The sequence below is a fragment of the Elephantulus edwardii genome, unplaced genomic scaffold, assembly GCF_000299155.1.
Source record: "Elephantulus edwardii isolate Elephantulus edwardi_28Jun2011 unplaced genomic scaffold, EleEdw1.0 scaffold00141, whole genome shotgun sequence".
Lineage (NCBI taxonomy): Eukaryota > Metazoa > Chordata > Mammalia > Macroscelidea > Macroscelididae > Elephantulus > Elephantulus edwardii.
Window position 1 is genome coordinate 7,531,221 of NW_006399891.1, and position 23,586 is coordinate 7,554,806.

Genomic DNA, 23,586 nt, shown 5'->3' on the forward strand with positions numbered 1-23,586 from the left:
TAGTGACTACTAACTGATAGGTCAGTAGATTGATTCCACCAGCCACTTAGGGGAGAAAGATGAAGCGGTCTGTTCCCATTAAGTGTTGTTGTTATGTGCCGTCAAGTCGCTTGCGACTCATAGCGACCCTATGTACAAAAGCTCTAAACTCTGCTCTGTCCTGTGCCAATCTCACTGTCTCCAACACACTCATCCTGATTGCCCCAGTCATTGAATCAGTCCTTCCCCTGCTGCGCCTGCTCTCCACCCTCTCAAGCATGATGTCTTTCTCCAAGGACCGATCTCTCTGTACAACATGACCAAAGTATGTAAGACGAAGTCTCAGAATCCTTGCCTCCAAGGAGCAGCCCAGTTTAACCCTTTCCAGGCTGAATCTGTTTGTTTTCTTAGCAGTCCATGGCACCCTCAGCACTCTTCTCCAACACCAAAGCTCAAAAGCATCAGTTCTCCTTCTGTCCTCCCTGGTCATTGTCCAGCTCTCTGATGCATAACAAGTGATTGCAAAGACCATGGCCCGTACCAGATACACCTTAGTCTCCAGAGACACACCGTTGCTCTTGAGTACTTTAGAGAGGTCCCTAACAGCAAACTTTCCCATCGCAATACGTCTTAATTTCCTGGCTGCTGTTGCCAAGAATGTTGATTGTGGAGCCAAGCAGACTAAAGCTGTGAACAATCTCAATCTCTTCACCATCCATCCTGATGCTGCCAATTGGTCCAGTGGTGAGAATCTTTGTCTTCTTGACATTGAGCCTCAATCCATATTGAACACTGCAGTCCTTGACCCTCTGCAGCAAGCGCTTCAGGTCCTCTTCAGTTTCAGCAAGCAGGGTTGTGTCATCTGCATAACACAGATTAGCACCTCAGAAACCAGTGGAGGGTTACCATGAGCCAGAGCAGACTCAAAGGCACTGGGCTTGGTTGGCATTTTAGTCCCATTAGAGAAGGCTTCCATCTCCTTGTCAGTTTCAGTGTGGTGTTTATCCCATCAGTTAAAAAGGAATCATTAGCCATTTTTTTATTTTGAAATATTAAAAAGAAAGGGGCAATCTGATACATATTTTTTTTAATTTTATTAACTTCAATAATCAAGGTAGTACACTAATCAGTAGACCTATTTGTTCACTATGCGAGGCAGCCGCATGAAGTGTAGACTCTCCAGACTTCCCCAACACCTAAAATAATATGTTACCTATAAAGGCAGTTCTAAATAGAACAGATTCATCTGAAGGAAGGAAATTTGCAAGAATATTACCCTATCTCTCCCTGAAATATCATAGAGATTCCCTTCCTTTCAAATTCCTAAAGGTTCAGGAAAATATCTCCCTTTCCTATGAAGTTGTATTGTAGCTCTACTTTATGTTTAACCAGCTTGAGAATAATCCAGTTTTATGCATCAAGATTGGATTGTGTTTTGAAAGAATCAAAGTTTACCTTCATATGCCCTTCCTTTTACAGTATTTCTGAGATTAAGATGGAAGATATTTTGTCTGTTTTGACGAGAGATGATTGTTTCAAAGGAAGGCAATGGGGAAACCAGGTGAGTTTTATTATTTATTATGCTTGCTGCTGACTCCGTGACTTATTTCTTGATTTTGAGTAGTAAAGATTTTTTGTGTGGGGGTTAGTTATTTCTTTTCTCAAGCACAACTTCTATTTTAAAGACGATGAAAATTGGATGAGGATAAGTCTCCATTTTGTGGTGTTTTTTGTTTGTTGGAAGTTTGTTTTTTTTTTCATTTTGCCTTCTCAGTGTGTTTATTGGTCTTACCAGCTAATGGGCTTTAGTCCATTCTGAAATCCAGCCATATAGTAGTAGCCTTCCCAGAAAAGAGATATAGGCCAGAGTTTGGAGGCAGTGTTGTATGTTCAGACCTGTTAGTTCCTGTCCAGATGATCAAAACAGAGGCACACTAGATTTATTCATCCAGGACAGGATGGAAAAAAAAATAAATATCTCTGTATCTTCTTTCAAACATCTTTAACACATCTGGTTTTTTAATATATGTGTGCTGTACACAGAGGAAAAGTAAAGTTGAGATCATTAAAAAGAAAATTTTACTATCTGTGGAATTTTGTATGAACATCCCAAGCAGTTACAGATGACCATGACCATCAATTCCTGCTTATCTTCTGAGACTTCACCCTTGCGAAACAATCATTTTACCCTTCACATACTGTTCAGTATCTTGCATGCCGGAGGTAGGGGCAAGGGCATGTAATGTTGCTAAAAGCATTTTATCTATGAGTTAGTAATTACTTCGATAATTTCCATTAATTTCTTCCACCTGGGGATAGATTAGAAAAATCAGAGCCAAATAGTGAAGCTTAAGGGTTTCTTTTATGCTTTCTTCTGTGTGTCTTTATTTGGATCATTATTCTCTGTGAGGCAAGATTTGGATTGACTAGATTTGTCTGACCCTGTCTTCCATTCTCCTGTTCTAAAGAATGCCTGAGGGAATTTACCGAATAAAAAGAGACAAACTAGGTATAACAACTCTTACATAAGTATGGATTGTGACCCTAGTCTAGTGCTTATATTGTTACATGAATGACCCCATTTGATCGTCATAGCAATTCTATATGGTATATAGTATTGTCTCAACTTATAGATGAGGAGTCTTGAGGCTTATATTAGAGAACTTTCACAGGGACATACGAATAATTAACTTCTTAGAATTTGACATCAGGCCATCTTGTCTTCAAAGTGCATACACTTAAATATCTATTTATCTCCATTCAAAAATACCCCTTTAGCTTATTGCCATTGAGTTGGAACTGACTGATAGCTAACCCTGCAGAGGGATTTTAGAGGCTATAAAAGGAAAATGGAATTAGATTTTTTTTTTTAGATTAAACAATTTCCAATTGGGTAATTGCCCAGATTAGAGATAAAATCTAGACAGTAGCTGGTGCCACAATAAATATCCCCATGAAGAAAAGGCTATTTAAGATAACAGTTGATCAGTAACTTAAGTGATATTTTTTTCTAAAGCATCCTAGTCACACTAGACTTTGGATCATCTGTTAATAACAGTTTGTTGCCAAGAGAAATGAGCATTAACCAAATAGATACTCATTGGTCTTGGCACACTGCTGTTCTTTTGGACTATTTTTATTCTGAATCCTAGAAGATTTAATACTTCTCTGACATACCTTAGATCCTGCTTACTAGGCACAGAGAGTCCTCACTGATATTAATTTGTAGTGTTACAAACTTCTTATTAAATGAGTTGTATTTCCAGAATGTCCCTACAAGATTGTATGATTTAAGGCCAATCATGTACTACTGGAGAGTACATGGAAACTACTTTAGAGGCAACATAGCAGAATAGTTAATAACATGGAACTTAAGATCAAGTTCCTGATCTGCTGTTACGAACTATGTGACTTACAAGAAAGTACTGATCTTTCTAGGTCCAATTTTTTTCATATGTAAAAGGAAGACAATAGTAGTCTTCTCATAAAGAGATTGGTGAATTAAGTAGAAAATAGCCCCAAAGCTCCCAAATACAATGCATGGTACCAAAGACTCTTCTTTTTATTATCAGATAGTCATATAATTTAGTAGCAGATGTGGAATTAGCATCTGGGCTCAGTGACATTAATCTAGTGTATGATGTGCTAAATTGTAATCCGTGAAACATAAGCATCTCCTTTCTCTGTAGAAATGAGAGCAAGCAGTAAAATAAAAAATGTGACTAGTCTAGTGTTTCTTATTACTGTTATAGGAACCAGATTTGGTGTCAATATTTATCCCATGAGCACAGATCGTTTCTGTCTCTGGAGTTGATCTCAGTGTGCATCTGTCCATCCCCCAGGAAACTGTGGAAGGGCATTCAGCTCCTCCTGAAGGACATTTCCCTCTGCTCTTTCAGGAACAAACAGTCGTGGAGGTTTTTGGTTGCTTTGTTTTTTGTTTTTTTCACCTCTGCCCTTCTGTGGCCTTGCAGCATCAGTTCTTCTACTTAAGCCTATCCTTGTCTAGAGGCCAACCTCGAAAACTACCCAGGACTTGTAAGGAGTACTTATAAGATCATGATGAGTAAGAATCATATCCTAGAGTCAGTTGGACATGGGTTTGAATCCTTGCTTCACTAATAGTATCTCTGTGGCTGTGGTCAGTGTCCTCTCTCCAGGCTCAGTTTTCTCATCTATAAAATGAGGAGGACAATAGTATCTATTACCATAGGTTTGAGATTTTCAGTAAAACAAGGCATAGAGTGTTCTCAACTCCTAGCTCCTGATTGGATGCTTAGGAATTAATTGAATGTTTATAGAGTTTTGGGGGAAGGAGTTGGTTTTGGTTTTGGTTTTGTTTTTTTTAGAGGTTTTAAAAAATGCTAAGTTGTTCTCCCACTGAGACTAAAATGCTAGTTACCTCACTGCCTTAGTTAGATCATGTTCTAGATGTCATAAAGAATTGGTTTGTTTTAACTAAATATAACTTTAATTCAAAAGAATATTTAAGTCAGATAAACTATACTATTAATTATCACATGGCTATATAGCTTTTGGAGTATTTAATATGAATGATTCATGTGAATAGTAAAAAGAAGGTGGATCCTAGATGAAGTTTTAATTTCATTTATCCTAGATGTAAGTTCTGATTCCATGTTGTATAAGAAATACAGTGGGTCTTAATTGCCGTACTCAATTTAGGCTGTTTCCACTAGCATGTAGACTAATGCTCGGCAGATAAATTTGAGTTCAGTAGTTAAGCCTTTTGCACATATAGCCAGACACCTCATTATAATGCCTCTGTTCTTCCCCCAGTTCGATTGAAGTCCATTGTAAGTGTCCCTTTGGCACACACATTTTTAGGCTTCTGTGAACAGAAAGAAAGCGAGTGAAGCATCTGTAAAATGTATATTTCATATTTAGGTATATAAAATATATATAGCGACGTCTGGGTATGTGAATGTTCACCCACCTACAAAGAGAATAAATTTGATCTTTCAACTTTACTGGGAAGCACTCAGAAGGTTCTAGAGACCATGGGGGTAAAACTCAGTTTGGCAATAAAATGATTAAAACAAAATCCTTTCGCTTAGTTTAAAATATCTTAGAAGTTGGCCATCTCAAGGCATGTCTTTTTCTGTGAATACTCTCACCCATTGCTGCTACTTCCTAAAACTTCTTTACAGCAGGCGTAGTTTGGCCTAGTTGTCTTAGACTCATCTGTTGCTCCTTGATTAGGTGTGAACCTGTCTTCCTCAAAGTGTCTTAAGTACACTCAAGCACACACTAAAACCTGTTTTTCTTACAACTCTTTTTCCCCCCATTTTTTAAAATAATTTTAATGAGCATTTACAGAGATTTTGGATTTCCATTCATTCATTGCTGCACTTCTCTCCCCGCCCATCCCTGCCCCCCCCAGTTCGCGCCTCTCTTTTAAAAGTAAAAGAAACACTCCTTCCCTGGTACACAATCCCCCCGCACCCCTCCCACCACCCCAAGTACATTCCCCTATGCAGCCTTAATTGTGGACTCTTATGATAACCATAAGACTCTATAACATAGCCTAACAAAAAAATTTTCCTGGCATTGTGAAATACCACGATCAGTAGCCCCTTGCTTAGTCTTTTTTGATTGTCTGTTCTTTCTAAGATCAGTAGGATCTTACAAATAAAAAGCTGTTGCACACTTACAGAATATTAGAAATGTATTTTTCTAAACTGCCTGTAGTCCATTGGTTGCACGTTAGCTTCATTACCAGCACTGCATCTCTCTGTCTTTGAGGGTGGGAAAGCCAGTCCTGCCGGGTATTCATGTGCCCGCAGGGGTTTGACCTGTTCTCATTATGGGAGGATTTTACCTGTCTGGGGCTCGAGATGGTGGTGCATAACTCTGCCCCCCTCTGTCTACAGTTTAAATTTAGACTGTCCTCCCTAGAAGACAACTAAAAAAAAAAACCTCATTCATTCTCAAGAGGGGCAATTGTAAAATAAAGTATTTCTGGAAGTAAGGGTGAAGGAGAAGGAAAAAGTAAGAAATGCTTTTTCCCAAGTACATTATGTTTTCTGCCATTAACTTTTTCTATTTTACTAAAAGTGACCTTACACTTTTAAACATGTGAGCATAGTTTCATCACCTTTTTTCCCCCTATAGATCCACTTATATGCACACGCACATTATATATGTGTGTATATGTAGTTTTTTTTTTTTGCTTGGGAAGAAAAGATGCCTCATTTTGAAACCTAAAGGGGGGAATAAGAAAAGCCCTTTGTAATATATTGCCATATTATCACTAAATCCCCTGACAGTTGTGACACACAGGCAAGTCACCTGTCACTTAAGCTTGAGGTCTCTTTAATTTTCTCCTGGAATTCGCACCAGGCTGTCTTTAATTTGAGGCCTTTATTGGAATTCTGAAACCTCTCTGCCTCCCTGGCTCTCAGATCTATTCTGAGAGCTGTTACAGAATGTATACAATAACCAACAGAGGGATTCGGAGAGGGCTGGAGCTCTGTTTATTTAACACTCTAGAGGGATTTTTGTGCTTATTCGGTCCTGGATGCCCGGCTTTCAATATCGCTTTGACAACCATTCTGCCCTTCTCATTAATTTTAAACAGTTAAAACACAGGAAAAAGAGGAAAAAGTTTTCATTATTAAAGTGCTTTACTTTTTAATAACAGAGGATTCTGTCCGCCAGGGGAAAGGGCATCCTCGCTAATTTCACATTCATATTAAAAAAAAAAAAACCCACTGGGAAGGTGACAGTTGCATTGCTGAGGTGGCTTAACGAAAGGAGGGCACAAGAAAAGTTTGCATTTCACATCAGTTAAGAGGGTAAAAAAAAAATTCTTGTTAATGACAATAGCAAATGTCCACTTTCGTAACACAGCTCCTGAGTGACTTTTCTCTTGACATTTTAGTGGATAAAACCCTTAGGGGGACCATGTACTGTGAAATCAGCTAGGCTGTCATCAACCAAACAGGTAGCAGGAATGATTTGACTAAACTAAAAAACATTTTCAGGTTGTTAAGTCTCTATTAATCCAGAGATGAACATCGATCTAAAAATAAGGCTCTTCTTTTCTCACCTTTGTTCTTCCTCTGGCAGCCTTAAAAGTGAGAGTCTCAGGAGTGTAGGTTAGCTTAGGTGCAGTTAGTCACACAAAGGTGCTTATACCCTGTTCTCTACGAAGGTTAAAGAAGCATGAACTGCATCATGCAATGGTTTTCCCCCAGCACCTCACAGTGGGTAGGGGGATGGGGGATGGGAGGCAGAAGAGGGTGGTCAGTGATTTCAGCATTGCTGCAGAGGGACATGGCCAAATCAGACTGGGAAAGCTATCTTCTTCTGCATCTCACTTTGAATTAAAAATATCTGTGTTTAAGACACAGAAAGCTGCACATCTGTGTTTATCAAGGCTTTGTTCATGATAGCAAGGAGTTGGAAACAACCTAAGTGCCCATCAACAAATGAATGGTTAGAGAAGCTGTGGTATATTCACACAATGGAATACTACACTGCATTGAAAACAAGGAACTCATGCAATATTATTCGAAATGGGTGATCCTGGAGGACATTATGCGGAGTGAAATATCTCAGTCACAAAGGGACAAATACTGCATAGTGCCACTGTTGTAAAACAGGACTGACATCAGGGTCGGGGGAAGACTGAGAAAGATGGGATGAATAACATATACTGCATTGAAATAGATGAGGGAGAAAACTGTTTAGAAGGGATATGTGATTGGGTATTGTTGCCATAGCAGGAGTCCAGAGCAAAGGCTGCATAGTGGAGTGGACCTGGGGGGAGGGTTTATGAAACAATGGGGGAACTTTTCTTTTACTTTTCAAAGAAGGGAGTGTACTGGGGGAGGCGGGGCGGGGGGGGCGGTGGGCAGGGAGAAAAGTACAACAATGAATGAATGGAAATCCAAGGTCTTTGTAAATTTTCACTAAAATTAATTTTAAAAAAATGATTTTAAAAAAGGCATAGAAAGCAAAGCCCACTAGTTTTCAGTGAGAATATAAAGAAAAGAAGACTTTTATCTGTACTATTAAAAATATGAAAAGAAAGTAATTTTTCTTTTTCTTTTATTAACATTTTCCATCTGAGGAGCCCTGGTAGTGCAGGGAGCTATTAGTCGTTAGGAGTTGGGATGCAAAGGCAGGCAGTTCAAATCTACAAGCTGCTCTGCAGGACAAAGAGTTTTACCTCCTGTGTGATTTATAGCCTCTAAAAACCTGCTGGAAGGTCAGCTATGAGTCAATGGCACATAATTGTAGAGCCCTGGTGGTGCAGTGCTTAAACACTCAACTGCTAACCTAAAAGTTGGTCGTTTGAACCTACTAGGTGCTGTGCTGGAGAAAGGGTACTGTTTCCATAAAGATTGTATCCTTGAAAACCCAGTAGGCATTTCTGCTCTGTCCTCAAGGGTCTCTGCTAGCTGGAATCAACTCACCAGCATTGAGTTGTTTTGATTTTCTTTTTATGTGTAGATCTTTCTGTGCATATAGATGTTACTTCTTTCAGAGGGAAGATTACCTTGAGAATGTCCAAGCTGTCTTCTTTGAATGTGGTTTGTTGGACTGGCGCACTCCGGGTTAGGTTCCTGGCACTGAGTTAATTGTAGGCACCCAGTGATTGTAGGTTAAATGAAACAAAATTAATCAGAACCACTGAGATGGCTGTAGGGATGCTGACGGAATTATGGAAGCGTGCTCTAGGATTCACAGAGAAGAGTAAATTTTTAAAGGCTAAAGTTTTAGGCAAATTATTGTTAACCACTCTTAGAAATACATGCCTGTGTACCACAGTTAAGGGTAAGAGAATAGAAAGATTTAGTAAGTAGGGAGAAGATTCATTTGAAAACAGCTTATGTTCAAGGATGTTTTAAATACCTGACTTGAGCTTGGAAAATTCCAAAATCTCTCTAATGGTGCTTTATTTTTAATATGAATGATAAGAGGCCATGAAGAAAACCAAGTCAATAATTAATAAATAAATAAACAGAGTTGATCTGCTTCTTCACACTGCCATCCTCTTGGTTGCTTGACTTTAATGTCTTTATAGCTCTTCTTTCTTCTTTTTTTTTCCCTAGTAATATTGAGAGGATTACCCTTGTTGGCCCCTAGGTGGTTACTGTGTGATTTTACTGTTATTAAATCTATTATAAACTGATTCATTATTCCTGACTCCAACTCTTTCTCTCCTTTAATCCTTCCGTCACCCTCCCAGAAATCCCATGCTGTTGGCCCCCAGGAAATCCGAAAGCAAGCCACAGTCTTACAGACGGTATTTGAAGATTACGTGCACTCCAGTGAAGCGAGGGTCTCCTGGGCAAAGAGAGGTCAGTAGATTTCATAGGTGATTGTATAGAGTGGCTGGCCCTACCTCCACGCACACAGCCCTAAATGAGTGGAGAGGCCGGCCGGGGATCTCTGCTCACCAGCAAAAGCTTTCAATCTCCAAAATTCCACAGGGCTTGGAACCGGGCACAGAAGGCTTTAAAATGATATTAAATGTTAATTTCATCTTTCTCCATGTTTTGCACAAATGAGACTTTATCTTGGCTTACGTCAAGATTGGAGCTTTGACCCAACAACTTGGATCTTAGGGATTCATTTTTCTTTCTTTGAAAACTAGATTTGACATATCAATAGAAATAGTTGTGGAACTAGATATTAGAAGTGATAATAAGGGTGGAAATGCCAGACCTCAACCATTCCTGTTTGGAAAGTACAAAGAAAAATGGGAAAGAACAGTGCTAAAGAAGGGCCACAAAACCATAAATCTGATTTCTAGGACATTTTGCAGGACTGAAGTATTGTTTTAATATCAGAATTTCCATTGAATAAATTAGCTCCTGGGATCAATAAGCATTAAATGTGAACTTTTAACTTTTGAGAATTGAGTGAAGGTGAGAAGTTTATAACATCTTGACTTTTTTTTAGTGGGATGTTCTGTTAACTAGCAACTAACTTACATGCTGTTGGAACGTACTCCGTGTTTGGGGATCCACAATTCTTGTCATTAGTTACTGGCCATTTTGAGAAAAATGCTAAGCTGGCTTACCAATTTTTTATACTTTCTTTTTTTCTTTTTATGAATAGAAACACATTTTTTAAAAAATCACTTCTTCAACAAATATTTATTGCATTGGGCTCTGTTCTAAGTGCTTTGGATACAGCAGACATCAGAATAGATAAAAATCAGTCCTTGAGTTTGTAAAACTAACACTTTAGGGATTTTGGAGGGTACACAGACAGTGAGCACCCTAAATATACATACATACACAAACACACAAACTACACAGTCTACTAAAAGGAGATACAGAATAGGAAACATTATAAAGGGGAAAAGACCATCAAGGTGGTGGTGGGATAGAGTACAGTTTAAACAAATTGGAGTAAGCCTCACTGTTAAGGTAGTGATTGAACAGAAGCCTGAAGAAGGATGAGCCATGTAGTGCTCTGAAAAGGTTATTCCAGTCAGTGGGAACAGCAAGAGCAAAAGAACGCAAGGCAATGGGACCAGTCATAGAGGAGAAGTCACAGGAGGCAGGTTGTATCAGGCTTGGAGGCTGTCACAGGGACTTTGGGTTTTACTCTGTGTGAAATAAGAGCCATTTGAAGGACTTGGAGCAGAGATTTGACATGCTCTGACATGACTTTGAAAAAGTCTCCTGGCTGCTTAGTGGGATTAGATGCTAGGAGTACAGGGATAAAAAGCTAGAAACCCTAAACAGGAGACTGATTAACGGGTTATTGTAGTTATACAGGAAGTAGAATGGTCAAAGCCTTTTAATCAGCAGATATTTTGAGTACCTATTAAGGTGCGCCTGATCCAGGCCATGGTCTTCACAATTAATTACTTGCTGTGCATCAGAGAATTGGACAATGACTAAAGATGACAGAAGAAGAATTGACACCTTTGAGCTGTGGTGCTGGAGAAGAGTATTGAATATACTGTGAGCTTCTAGGAAAACAAAGAGGTCCATCCTGGAAAGGGTGAAATCAGCTGTTTTCTTGAAGGCAAGGATTCTGAAGCTCTGTCTCACATTCTGTGGGCATATTACCAGGAGGGACCAGTCCTTGGAGAGGGACATCACGCTTGGAAGGATGGAGAGATAGTGTAAGAAAGGAAGACCCTGGATGAGATAGATTGACTCAGTGTCTGGGGTATTAGGAGTAGGTGTGTTGGAGACAGTGGGATTGGCTTGAGATTGAGCAGGGTTCAGAGTTGTTTTATGTAGGGTCAGGATGAGTCATGAGCAACTTGACAGCACATTAGTAACACAGTAACATTATATATGTGGCTTTGCTCTGCTAAGTGAAATGCTGATGATTTGGATCTGCTAGCAGCTTTCCAAGAAAAAGATAGGTTGATCTCCTGCGCTATTTGCAGCATTGTAAACCCAACGGAGGAGAGTCAGCTATAAGCCACTTCTGCCTTGATGGCGGTGAGTGAATTATGTGCATGGGGAGTTGCACTGCTAATCCAGAGACTCTAGCTGTTTGAGTCCATCAGCTGTTTTATTGTAAAAAAAAAAAAAAAAAAGAAGGGCATTCTCAATGCAGATTGCTGTGAGTCAGAGCTGTCCCAACGGCAGGAACTTTGAGTTTTGAGTTACATGTTGGCATTTTAGGGAAACAATCTTTATGTGGACATAAAACATAGCCAGATCAGAACTGCACAGGGTCAAAAGATGAGGCCCTTGTTAATTGCCATATCAACTGCTGATATGTCATTAGTGTGCATCCTTCTAGATTTTTTCTTCATAATATCCTTTCCTAGCATTTTCCAAAAGTTAATGCAACACTCTCTAAGGATTTTCCTAAGAAATCCACCTTTAGGCAAATACTGGAATTGTAAGGATTTAATTTTACCTAGATCTACAATCAACAACCATGAAAGCAGCAGTCAAAAAAATTTAAGTGACACACTGGGCAAATCTGCTACTAAAGAAATCTTTAAAGTACGAACCAGTATTTCAAAACTAAGATGTGCCCCACCCAAGCCATGATATTTTAATTTGCTTTATCTGCATATGAACATCAGACAGTGAATCAGAAAGACTGCCAAATTGATGCCTTTGAATTATGTTGGTGAAGACTATTAAATATACTCCAGATGGTCAAGAACAACAAACCTGTCTGTCTAGAAAGATGTAGCCACAGAGTGCTACTGAAAGGCAAGGATGATGAGTTTGTCTCACATACATCAGGCATGTTGTCAAGAGGTACCAGTCCTTGGAAAAAAAAACATCATGTTGTGTAGAGGGTCAATGAAAAAGAGGAAGAGCCTTACCAAGGCAGATTGACACAGTGGTTCCAATAGTGATGGTGGCACTGTATCAGGCAGTGTTTACTTCTGCTCTGCAGTAGGTCGCTGAGTCTGAACTAACTGAGGAGCACCTAACAGCAGTAACTATAGTTTAATACTTAGTGGAAGCAAATTCCACTTGTGTGATATATAACTAGGTGTTAGGCTGCTAAATATCAGGGTTAATGATAAAAAGTGCAATGGAAACAAGCAAGCCTACACCATAATCTTTGATTTTGGTATCTGTCAATGTATTTTGAATATTTTTAAGAGACTGCAACTATTTCAGTTTGACTAGCATCATCAAAGTTGTAATAAGGAATATTAAGGAATGTGATTGTACGTTTTCTCTCATCCATGTACCTTTTGAAATTGTTAATACCAAAAAACAAGCACAGCTGCTTAGCTTCTACTTAAAGAATGTTGGAGTAGAGTCACTCCTTAGCATTTAAGTACCATGTTGTTGTTAGGTGCCATCGAGTTGAGTATGACTCATAGTGACCCTGTGAACAAAAGATCTGAACTCTGTCCTGTCCTGTGCCATCTTCACACTTCCTGACACATTAGAGCCCATTGTGTCAGTCTCCATGTCAGTCCACCTGGTTGAGGGTCTTCCTCTTCTTCATCGACCCTCCACTCTTCTAAGCATCATGTCCCTCTCCAAGGAATAGCCCCTCCTAGTAACATGCCCAAAGTATGTAGATGAAGCTTCGTCATGCTTGCTTCCCAAGAGCACTCCAACCATACCTCCTCCAAGACATATTTGTTCTTTTGCCAGTCCATGGGATGCTCAGTGTTCTTCTCCAACACAATAGTTCAAAGGCATCAATTCTTCAGCCATCGCTATTCATTGTCCAGCTCTCATATGCATACAAGTGATCACAAAGACCATGGCCTGAATCAGACGCACCTTAGTCCTTAAACTGACATCATTACTTCACAATAATTTGGAGAGGTCCCTAACGGCAGATTTTTCCAGTGCAATGTGCCTTCTTATATCCTCACTGCTGGTACCAAGAGTGTTAATTATGGATCCAAGTAAGATGAAGTTCTTGATAGTTCTTCTCTATTCATCATGATAGAGATACTGGTACAGTGACAACAATCTTTGTTTTCTTGACATTGAGATGTAATCTGTATTGAAGGCTGCATTACTTGATCTTCTGCAACAAGTTCATCAGGTCCTCATTTTCAGCAAGCAAGGTTGTGTCATCTGCATAATGCAGGTTATTGATGAGTCTCCCTCCATTCCTGATGCCACAATCCTCTTCAGAATCCAGTTTTTCAAATAATTTGCTCAGCATACAGATTGAAGTGATATGGAGCGAGAATACAATATCACATGCAAGCAAAATACTGCTAAAGATTATTCAAAAATGGATAGAACAGTATATAGATAGGGAATGCCAGAAGTTCAAGTAGAATTTAAAAGAGGACGTGGCACCAGGGATATACCAGAAGAATGCCTGTGCTTCATTGACTATGCCAAGGCATTTGACTGTGTAGATCATAATGAGTTGTGGCTAACATTGAGAAGAATGGGAGTCAAAGAGCACTTAATGGTGTTTGTGCGGTCAATTGTGTTCAACAGCCAGGAGGCTGTTGTATGTTCAGAGCAAGGAAACACTGCATGGTTGATAATTAAGAAGGGAGTGTGTCAGGGTTGTATTTTCTCCATACCTATTCTAAGTATCATGAAGGAAAGAAATATATTATTTCTTTTAATTGCTTATTGATTTCCATATCAGATTGACAATGGATTATGACGTATGGTAGATAAGCCACTTATGGTAGATCTTAGTCCCCATTTCAAATATGAAACTTTCCACTGATTTCTCTACTGTCACTTAGGATTGTGAATTCTGGAGGCTTGGGAGAAATATACATATATTTACTACCGTAAAGGTATTTTATAATCACAACATGGCATCAGACACTATACTCCATAAGTTGATCCTGTCTTTTGCATTTCAATCTGCATATGCAAATTTCCCACTACTGACTTGCTTCTCTTTTATGCCATTTCAGAACCCACCTCATGAATAATTAACAAAGCAGCTGGCTTTTGCCTTTATGGCAGGAAACTAGTTGGAAACTGGGCCAAGTATGCATTTGTTTTCTTTTTACGTCTCCTGACCCAGTCAATGCTAATAACAGCATTTAATCATTGTCATTCTCCAGGAACAGTTACCAGTTTTTCCCCCTCTTATTTCTTATATTTCTTGGCTAGTAATTCAGTTGTTAAAAATAGCTATTATGTAAGTTTGACTTACAGAAATTGGAGAAAATGGAGGCCTTTACCCATAGATTGCCACTTCTCCTGAGATTTTATAATCTCCATCTTCAGGTCTCCCTGAACAAGGGTTCCATGTGTCAGTATGCTTAGAAGAGATATTTCTCCAACTCAGAGAAACTCATACCAGTGATGACAGTATTTTCTCAGTGTGATCAGCAACCAGCAGGATCCTTTGCCAAATGCCTTGTCTTTAAGAGAAGTGTACCAAGCCTTCTCCTTCCCTTGACTTTTGATTAGATTAGTTGTCACTAGCGGTGTATTGTGGAGCTCTGATGGCCTAGTGATAAGAATTTGTGCTGCCAACCCAGAGGTACACTGTTCAAATCCACCACTTGCTGTGAGGGAAGAAGATGGGCAACCTCTACCTATATGATTTACAGCCTCTGAAAACCAACTATGAGTCGTTTCTGACTCAATGGCATGTAACAATGACAGCAGCCTTGGTAAATCAGTGTAAGATTCATTTACCTACTCCATCCAGACCTGTGGTCTTCTGAGAGATAAGGTCAGGTTGGGAGGAAAAATATTACCTTTACCCACCAGTCTGGATTATTGCTCTTTTCAGTCTCTTTAGTTGTAAACATCAAGCATCCATGAGATACTACTGTTTCTGATCCAGACAAGCCTAGGGGCTCATCTGTTTAAACAGAAGAGTCCATAGAGCTGATTTTATAAAAAAGGACAGCATGCGTATGTGGGTATTTAAAAATAGATCTACCTAACTGATCTGCCTGAAACAGTTGGCTAGAAATTAGAGACTACAAAGTGCTGATTCTGATTGGCTGTCGTTTCATCCATCATTCCAAATCAATGTCTCTTCTTGTATCCCCTCTGCTTTCAGCTTACTGGCCTTGTAGCCCCTTGCTCCTTCTGCATATTCTTGACACTTGCCAACATGATCCTCTTCTTGCCTCTTGGAAACTCTCACAAATAGCTTGCTGCTGCCTCTGAAATTTTTGCTTCTTGGAATTATCTAAATACAGGAGTCCTTGCAAGTATATGAGGACAACCCGCCATCGTTGTCCCCAGTGGGACAGGCACCTCGAAGACAAGGAGGTTTCGTCAAAATAAGCAGTGTGAAATGCTGCCTGACCAGTTGTCTAGGGAGAAAACATGTCCTGCCACTTTTGCCCATTCATTATCCCTGTAAAGCTGTTAGTTGGGCACCTAAGTCTCCTGGGACAGAGGATCTCCAGCTTCAGGAGAAGGGGTGAACGTGGCAGAAGCTTACACAAAAGAGTGATATGAAACAAGAAGACCTGTGCCAGGATTTGAATAACAAATTGCAAAAGTAAAAACACTTACGCTTGATTTAGTTTGACTTTATTTGTCTAGATCTTTCAGAACAAAGTGAAAAATGCTGGAAATAGAGGAGACAGAAGAAAAGACAGCTGGGTCACTATAGTTGTAGTTTATGTGTCTCTGAGGACTTGAATATGTTGCTTTGTGTCTTGGAGCGTGTGTCAGAACCCTTCAAACAGTATAGACCATTTGAAGTGTTAAAGTTTTCCTTTGGAAAAAACTAGTCCCCAGTTATTAAAAAGAGGAGTAAGCACAGACTTAAGAGAGGGGTGCAAAGGAGTTGCCTTGGTTATTATTTCTCATCGATTGGGAAAAGGAGTTCACTTTGCTCAGTAAATAGAGCTTTGATGGATTCTCAGGATCCTTCCAGGAGCTGATCTGCTAAAATGACACTTTTTATTACTGTTCATAAACGCCAATCTCAAGGTGCTGCTGGGATATTATGTTTAAGCTGTGGGCAAACTTGCCAGTCCAGTGGCTCAACAAGCGAGGATGGAGGAGGCTAGTGTTTAGTGCCTCCTTCCAACAGAGAGTGCAGAATGGGCTGGGGCCTGGCTGGCAGGAGGGGCAGGGCCGGGAAGTAGAGGGAGCAGTGATGGGCCTAGGTATCTGGGTTTCAAAACATTCCCTGCTGCTCTGCTGCAGTAAGAAAAGGCAGGCATGTAATTTTCACTGTTTTTTAAAGACATTTAAAGAGATACTAGATAGAGAATAATCTTTTCTCAAGAATGCCATGGTACAGTGTAGGTAAAACTGCACCTTCTTGGGAACAGATTTCTCTCTGGCCCCTGAGGCAATCTAGAGCAAGGATACTCTTTTCTTGGTTTTAAAATGAGACCGTGTTAAATAATATAATTTCCATGATAGAATTTTAGATGAATATCTCTATAAACGTTTGGCCATCTTGGAATGAACCTTTTCATGGACTATTTTAGATATTTAATAATATTCCCTTTTTTAAAAAATAAAAGTTTGTGGTGTTCCTTTTTTACACCTTTTTTGAATAGGTGAGAAGCACTTTACTGCCTAGTTCTGATTACCTTCAGAAGATATTTGTTTTTCGAATCCATGAATACTCTGGAGAGGGAAGTATAGAAGCAGAGATTGTGGTAGAGGCGACATTTACAGTAATATGTTTCATTTATGGTAAATGTATTATCATTTCATTCATAAAAAGCCCTTTTGAGTTATTTGTGTTTTGTAACATTGACATGTGTTAATTGTTAAAAAAAAGGTTTTAATTAGGAAGAAAAGTGTTTCTGACGAAGAGATCTAATGTATTACTAACTTTTGTAAGAAAGTTACTAGCTTTTTGACATCCTTAAATTGATTTATGTGGCAGACATTTATCCATTGCCTGCTGTATGCTAGGCTCCAAGACAGTAATGAAGAACCAAATAAGAGGCCATTCTCCTTTGGTGATTACAAGCTATGCTATAAAATCTGAAATGTAACTAGATTTATTGTAAATAGTCTTTAGAAAGAAAAAAAAACTGTATGTAATCTCGATTTATAAGTTTCTTTGGTTGTTGATATACAGATTTAAATTGTCCGTAGATGTAGTAACTGTCCTGGTTTGGGCTCTAAGCATCACCTGGTGAAATGAATTGCAGAGGTGAATTGTTCAGCTGAGGCAGGAGTGAGCTTCTAGACCTGAGCTCTTGTCTTGTTTTCTGTTAGCTCTGCAGTCCTTCATCCGAGCCTACGCCACCTACCCTAAGGATCTGAAGCACATCTTCCACGTCCGGTGCCTCCACCTCGGACATGTGGCCAAGAGCTTTGGGCTGAGAGATGCCCCCACAAACCTTAGTTTCTCAACTCTAAAGAAGAGGAAAGCACATCTGAGAAGGTAAAATGAGCAGAATCGTCCTGTAACAAGTGACTGAAGTGATAAATGTAGAGAGCTCTGTTCAGATTGGTGACAGAGAGAGAAGGTCACCAGCACACTCGATGGAGACACGTCCATCTTTGGGTTTTATGAGGAATTGTCATCAATATCTGCCCTTCTCTCCATTTATAATGTTTGGAACAAGAGGGGGGGGGGGAAATTACCTATTTTAAGGTTTCTACAAAAATTCAGCAATATTTCCTGTCAGGCGTAGTAGGATTATTGGAACAAAGGTAAGTTACAGGTGTTGCAGTAGAGTCATTAGGGGGCTTAATTACAGTTGGGGCTTCAAACATACTATAATCACCAAGCAAAGTATTTAAGATTTGTATAAAGGTTTCCAGTGTGTTTCATGAAATTAGCCCCTGAGACAGACAGGAATGCTTTAGTATCTTGCCAAAATCTGAAGATTTTCAGGAGCTGGTACAACTAGAGAGCTTCAGCTGGAAAGTTCCAGGGAGTTTATGTTAGGCTCTGGATATCACAGTTGTTAAGCACTCAGCTGATAACCAAAAGATCAGTGGTTCAAAGCACCAACAATTCTTCAGGCAGAAAGCCCTGGCAATCCGTGCCCATTAACATCACAGCCTACAGGCAGAAAGCCATGGTGGTCGTGCCCATTAACATTGTCTAGGACACCCTGTGGGACATTTCTGCTTGTCATACAGAGTTGTTAGGAGTTGTGATTGAATCTACAACCACTATAGTAACCCTGTCACCCACAGTGTCACTTCCCATGGTGATGACAGTGTTCCAGGCCTGACGACTTATCCCTTCCAAAGAAAAAGTTATTGAAAGTACCTAGTGGTTTTTTTATTGTTTACTGCCATTGAGTTAGCCTTAACTCATGCCAACTCCATATACAAGTAGATCAGACCACTGTGATTTCTAGGAATTTTAGTAGCTGATTTTTGGAAGTAAGTTGCCAGGGCTTTTTCTTCCTAGTGTGTCTAATCTCCTTTGGAACTTGTTATGTATCATAGCACCAGGCACTTAGGTGGTGGGTGTGCTTGAGATTCTTTGACCAGACATCAGACCTTGGTCTCCCACCTGGAAGGTAAGAATTCTACCTCTGAGACCACCACCTCCTTGACCAGAAGTCCTAGTGAGACTTCTGGACATCAGAATGAAAACCGTTGCCTTGTTAGTTGGAGGATGATGAGCCCAGGAAGTCATGACATATTTCCCTGAGCAAAATGTATTTGCAAAAGGTCTTTTTTTTCTGTATGAAAACAAGATATTCTTTTGCTATTAGGATCCAGAACCTCCTTGGAGCAGAGGACTAGATCGAGTACAGTAGACACAGTGAGCCAGTTGTTCTTGTGGAGGAAGTTTGGGATGGATTACCAATATCATTAAGGCAGCCTTTGTGTAGGAAGGATACAGTGAATAAATATTTGAAGACACAGACTTTTTATTTCACTAACCTGAGTTTTATTATGGATTCCTTCGCTGTTCTGGACAACTGTTTCACATTGTTGTACTGTCGTCTCATTCATAGTAGATTCCACAGTATACATGTCCTGACTCTGAGTATCTCCAGGCAGGAGTATACTTTCCTCCATGTCCCAGCACAATATCTGTGTTGCTTATTCAACAAGAAGTATTAATTACTGTGTCACCATATCAGAACTCAGCATCTCTGATGTGACATGGAAAAGGGATTACTACTTGTAGGAAGTGACCTACTCGTAGGAAAGCACCACTTATAGGAAATGGTCTTAGAATTAGAGAACTTGAGCTCCAGCTCCATTCTGGTTTGGTTTTTCTACTATAGCATTTTGTCAAATATAAAGAAAAAGGTGGGGGAAATCCATCTTTTAGCTGTTTTGTGACATCCATCTTTTAGCTGTTTTGGATTGTTTGGAGATAGATGGTAGTTATATGAAACTGCCTATCCCTTTTGAACCACAGAGGACCAGACAGATGAAGTTCTTTAGGATACAGAACTGGACACTAGGTTAATAAGATTCAGGCACATCCAGCTTGGTTTGCCTTGGAATTACTATGTAGATGCCTCTTTCTAATGCCTAAAATTTTGTTTAATTCAAATTCCACTTTTGGCAGATTTATAAGTGCTTGATTTTTTTTTCCCTCCTTTGTATTGATAGCTCACATGACAATAACCTGATAAATCTGTGAGACTCACAGGTAACAACTACTTCATATACAGCTGTCACAGAAGCAGAATGAGTATGTGGCATTCAGCTCTAGTGTTTCCCAGGCAAGTCTGAGGTCCAGAGGTGCAGAGCAGAGCCCTCCCTCCTGCTGCATACCGCTGTCCCGGGCAGAGCTTCAGGTTCTCTGCCCCTCGCTGGAGCCAGGTTCCTCTCCTGGAAGGTGAAAACTCCCCAGATCTACTCCCAGATACGTGTGGTCATGCCAGGAAGGCTGTTGTCACCAGAGTCAATTTCCTGTCTCTGTAGCTATTATCTGCATGCTCATTTTGATTCTCATTATGTAATGAAACCATAAGGCTTCAGAGTCTGCCTTTGAAAGTGACCTTGTAATCTGGAAACCTGACCATCATTTCATCACTTTTAAGAAGGTAAGAGTAGAACATCCAAATGATTCCTGTTAAGAAATATATAGCTTTTATGGCTCTTTCCTGACAAAATACAATCTCAATATTTTATTGTTAACAGATGATCCACCTCTATGACTGGGAATTTCATTAGCAAGTGTTAATCCAGATAGCAGCTCCTCAGCCTGGGATGTCTTCAGCTCTTACCCAGATCCTGGAAAGCAAAGCAGGGAGACAGCGAGGCAGTTGGGAGGGGGATTGGAGACAGCATTGTCCTTACCTTGAGAAGCCACTAGGGAGAGAGCAGTCCGCCGCCTCCTGCTTCAGCTGACCCTCACGAGCAGATGGGCACCAGGACTACTATACCCCTGTGAGCAGGGGATTTAACAGGGCTTTATTTAGGGAAGAATGGGCTGATTAGCCGATAAAGAGCATGTAAGATGGTATGGGGCAGCCTTTGATGTCTGGCTGGCGCAGCAGGGAGCCGGGTGGTGAGTGACAGCAGTGTGTCACAGGATTACTCTGCTAGTGACAATGCCGCTCTCTGTTCTTGCCATGTCACCACTCTGGTACAGCTACTTTTTCCGTTGTTATGCCCTTCTTTTGAAGGCATTTCTCTCGCACGCCTTACATCCTCCCACCCCACCCCTGCCTGTGTAATGCAGACGGGCACTCAAGGATACAGTAGGTACCTTTTCTTCATTTGGGGACATCTTGTCACTCCTGAAGGAAGAATGACTTTGCAGCTAATCTGCACATGGACCGTATAATTGTGGTCAGGGTTAGCGACAGAGAGAACTTGACAGATTTTCCACACCTCAGTCAGGGCTCAAGCAAACGCCAGTTGCTGCTTTTTGAGGACTGAGAAGAAAGTCCATTAAACCCCACAAAGTGTGGAGAGTTATGCTTTGGCCACAATAACTGTTTCGAACTGAAATATCTCCTCTGAAATCCATCTGTCAAGGAGGAAAATGGACCCTTATGTTTTATAAGGGTGAATAAAATAATAGCACTAAATTCTCTAGACTACTCGGCATTCCATTTTATGTTGTTTACTGCCAGGAATAATTATATATTTTGAACAACGCTCTGATGGTTACAAACCAGATCCATCAGATTGTAAATGAAATCTTTCCTTTAATCACCTGTCATCCACAAAACAAGGCTACCAAACCGGGTGTAAAAATATGAATCAAGGGCAGGTTAGGTTAGGAGACTATTAGACATTTCCATGCAGTGACAAAGGGAATCTTTATCTTAACATGCCTCTCTTCCTTTATGCGGCCATTTTTCAGAAAAGAGAAAATAAATAATTAATATCCACAAATGAGAGCTTAATAACCAGGTCTCTCTCTACCTTTTCAGTCTTCAGTTCTGAAAGGAAACACTAAATGTCTTCCCCCTGCACACAGAAATACAGTCATCGTCACAAAAACTCTGCTGACATCTACACAGAAACCTGTCAGACAAGTCTCTGCACTGCTCGTCCCCTCCACCCAAACACCTACATATACATGTACACAGATAGTTGGTGATATTGGTAAAATATTGAATGGCCCCTTAGCAACATCCATCACAAAAAAAGGCATTTTCTTCCATGAAATGCAGTTTGTATTGTGAAGCCATGTAGACCCAGCAGTTCCTGAGAAGCAAAGGTAACATACCTCCCAGGCTCCTGCACCTTTTTCAGGAGACATGGAGACCAGGGACTGTCAGCTATCAGAGGGCAATGCTGTGTGGTTTGCAAGGTGTCTGGCTACATGGTGCCAGTGAGGGGTGGAGTGTGTCCAGGAGCAGCGAGAGGTATGCCATTAAGGGCCACAGTTCTCTTAATCTGTTTGACCCAATGAAAAACAGTTGAAGACTAGAGTAACAAATGTGCTCTAAAATCTTGGTGTCGTGATGATATTAAAGAGCAAGTCTGCTGCCAGGGATGCATCCTGTCTCCATACCTTTTCAATCTATATGCAGAGGAGATCATCTGGGAGGCAGGGTTCTGTGAGGAGGAATGTGGCATCAGGATTAGAGGAAGACTCATCAACAACCTGCATTATGTAGATGATGCAACCTTGCTTGCTGAGGACCAGAGGCATTTGCTGCAGAAAGCCAAGGACTGCAGCCTTCAGTATGGCTTGAAGCTCACCATCAGCATCATGATAGATGGTGAAGAGATTGAGATTGTTAACAGCTTCTGTTTGCTTGCCTCCACAATCAACACTCTTGGTACCTGCAACCAGGAAATTAAAAGACAAATTTCATTGGGAAAATCTGCTACCAGAGACTTCTCCAGAGTACTGAAGAGCAATGATGTCAGTCTGAAGGCTAAGGTGCGCCTGATAAGGGCCATACTCTTTGCAATTACTTGCTGCGCATCAGAAAGCTGGACAATGACTAGGGATGATAGGAGAATTGATGCCTTTGAGCTGTGGTGTTAGAGAAGAGTATTAAATATACCATGGATGCCAGAGCATACAGGTTTGTCCTAGAAAGGGTGAAACCAGGCTGCTCCTGGGAAGCAAGGATTCTGAGGTTTCATCTGACATAATCTGGGCATGTTGCAAGGAGGGACCAGTCATTGGAAAGGGACATTATGCTTGGGAGGTGGAGGGACAGCACAAGAGAGAAAGACCCTCGATGAGATAGATTGACTCAGTGACTGCGGTAACGAGGTTAGGTGTGTCAAGAGACAATAGATAGAGCAGGTTTCCTGGCTGTTGTACATGGGGTTTTACTATGAGTTGCAAGAAACTCAGTGGCACATAACAACCGTAACATCCTTTGTAATTATATGCTATATCTCAGCACTACTTTTCCCCAAAAGATGTCATTTGTAGCTACTCTTACTTTGCAGCACATTTCTCTCTGATATTGTTCTTAGTGCCAAAGACATCTGGAACATCTTCATTCATTCTTAGTAATTACATAGCTTTTGTTCCCCTAGTCTCATCTCCTTTTTTAAAAAAATTACTAATGGGACAACAGTCTGAATTACTGACTTTTTAAAAAAGAAATTATTTTCTTTGCATCCATTTACTCAACATAGCCTGATAGTTCCTGATTTTACCAAAAGAGAAATAATCCAAAATTAGCTGGGACTCCTCTTACCCTTAATTACCACAGGCCAGGAGGCAAGTTTGCTAAGCACAGCACAGCATTTCCTTAACTTTTGTTCCTTCTGAAGTGCTAATAGTTGATTTTCTAAAAGGCATTAATGTCCTCATGGAAATTGCACTTACTAGTCACATATTTTGGGCATGTTGCAAGGAGGGACTGGTCCTTGGAGAGGGACATCA

At 40.3% G+C, this 23,586-nt stretch overlaps 1 protein-coding gene across 1 annotated transcript in view; it reads left to right on the plus strand.

Annotated features, from left to right (window-relative positions):
* DDX31 (DEAD (Asp-Glu-Ala-Asp) box polypeptide 31) overlaps positions 1–23,586 on the plus strand; it is a 104,938-nt gene that overhangs the window by 55,475 nt on the left and 25,877 nt on the right. The window contains exons 17-19 of the mRNA XM_006894436.1: positions 1,459–1,540; positions 9,197–9,308; positions 17,562–17,730. Of these exons, the coding sequence (XP_006894498.1) occupies positions 1,459–1,540; positions 9,197–9,308; positions 17,562–17,730 (363 nt within the window). The remainder of the gene's footprint in view (positions 1–1,458; positions 1,541–9,196; positions 9,309–17,561; positions 17,731–23,586) is intronic.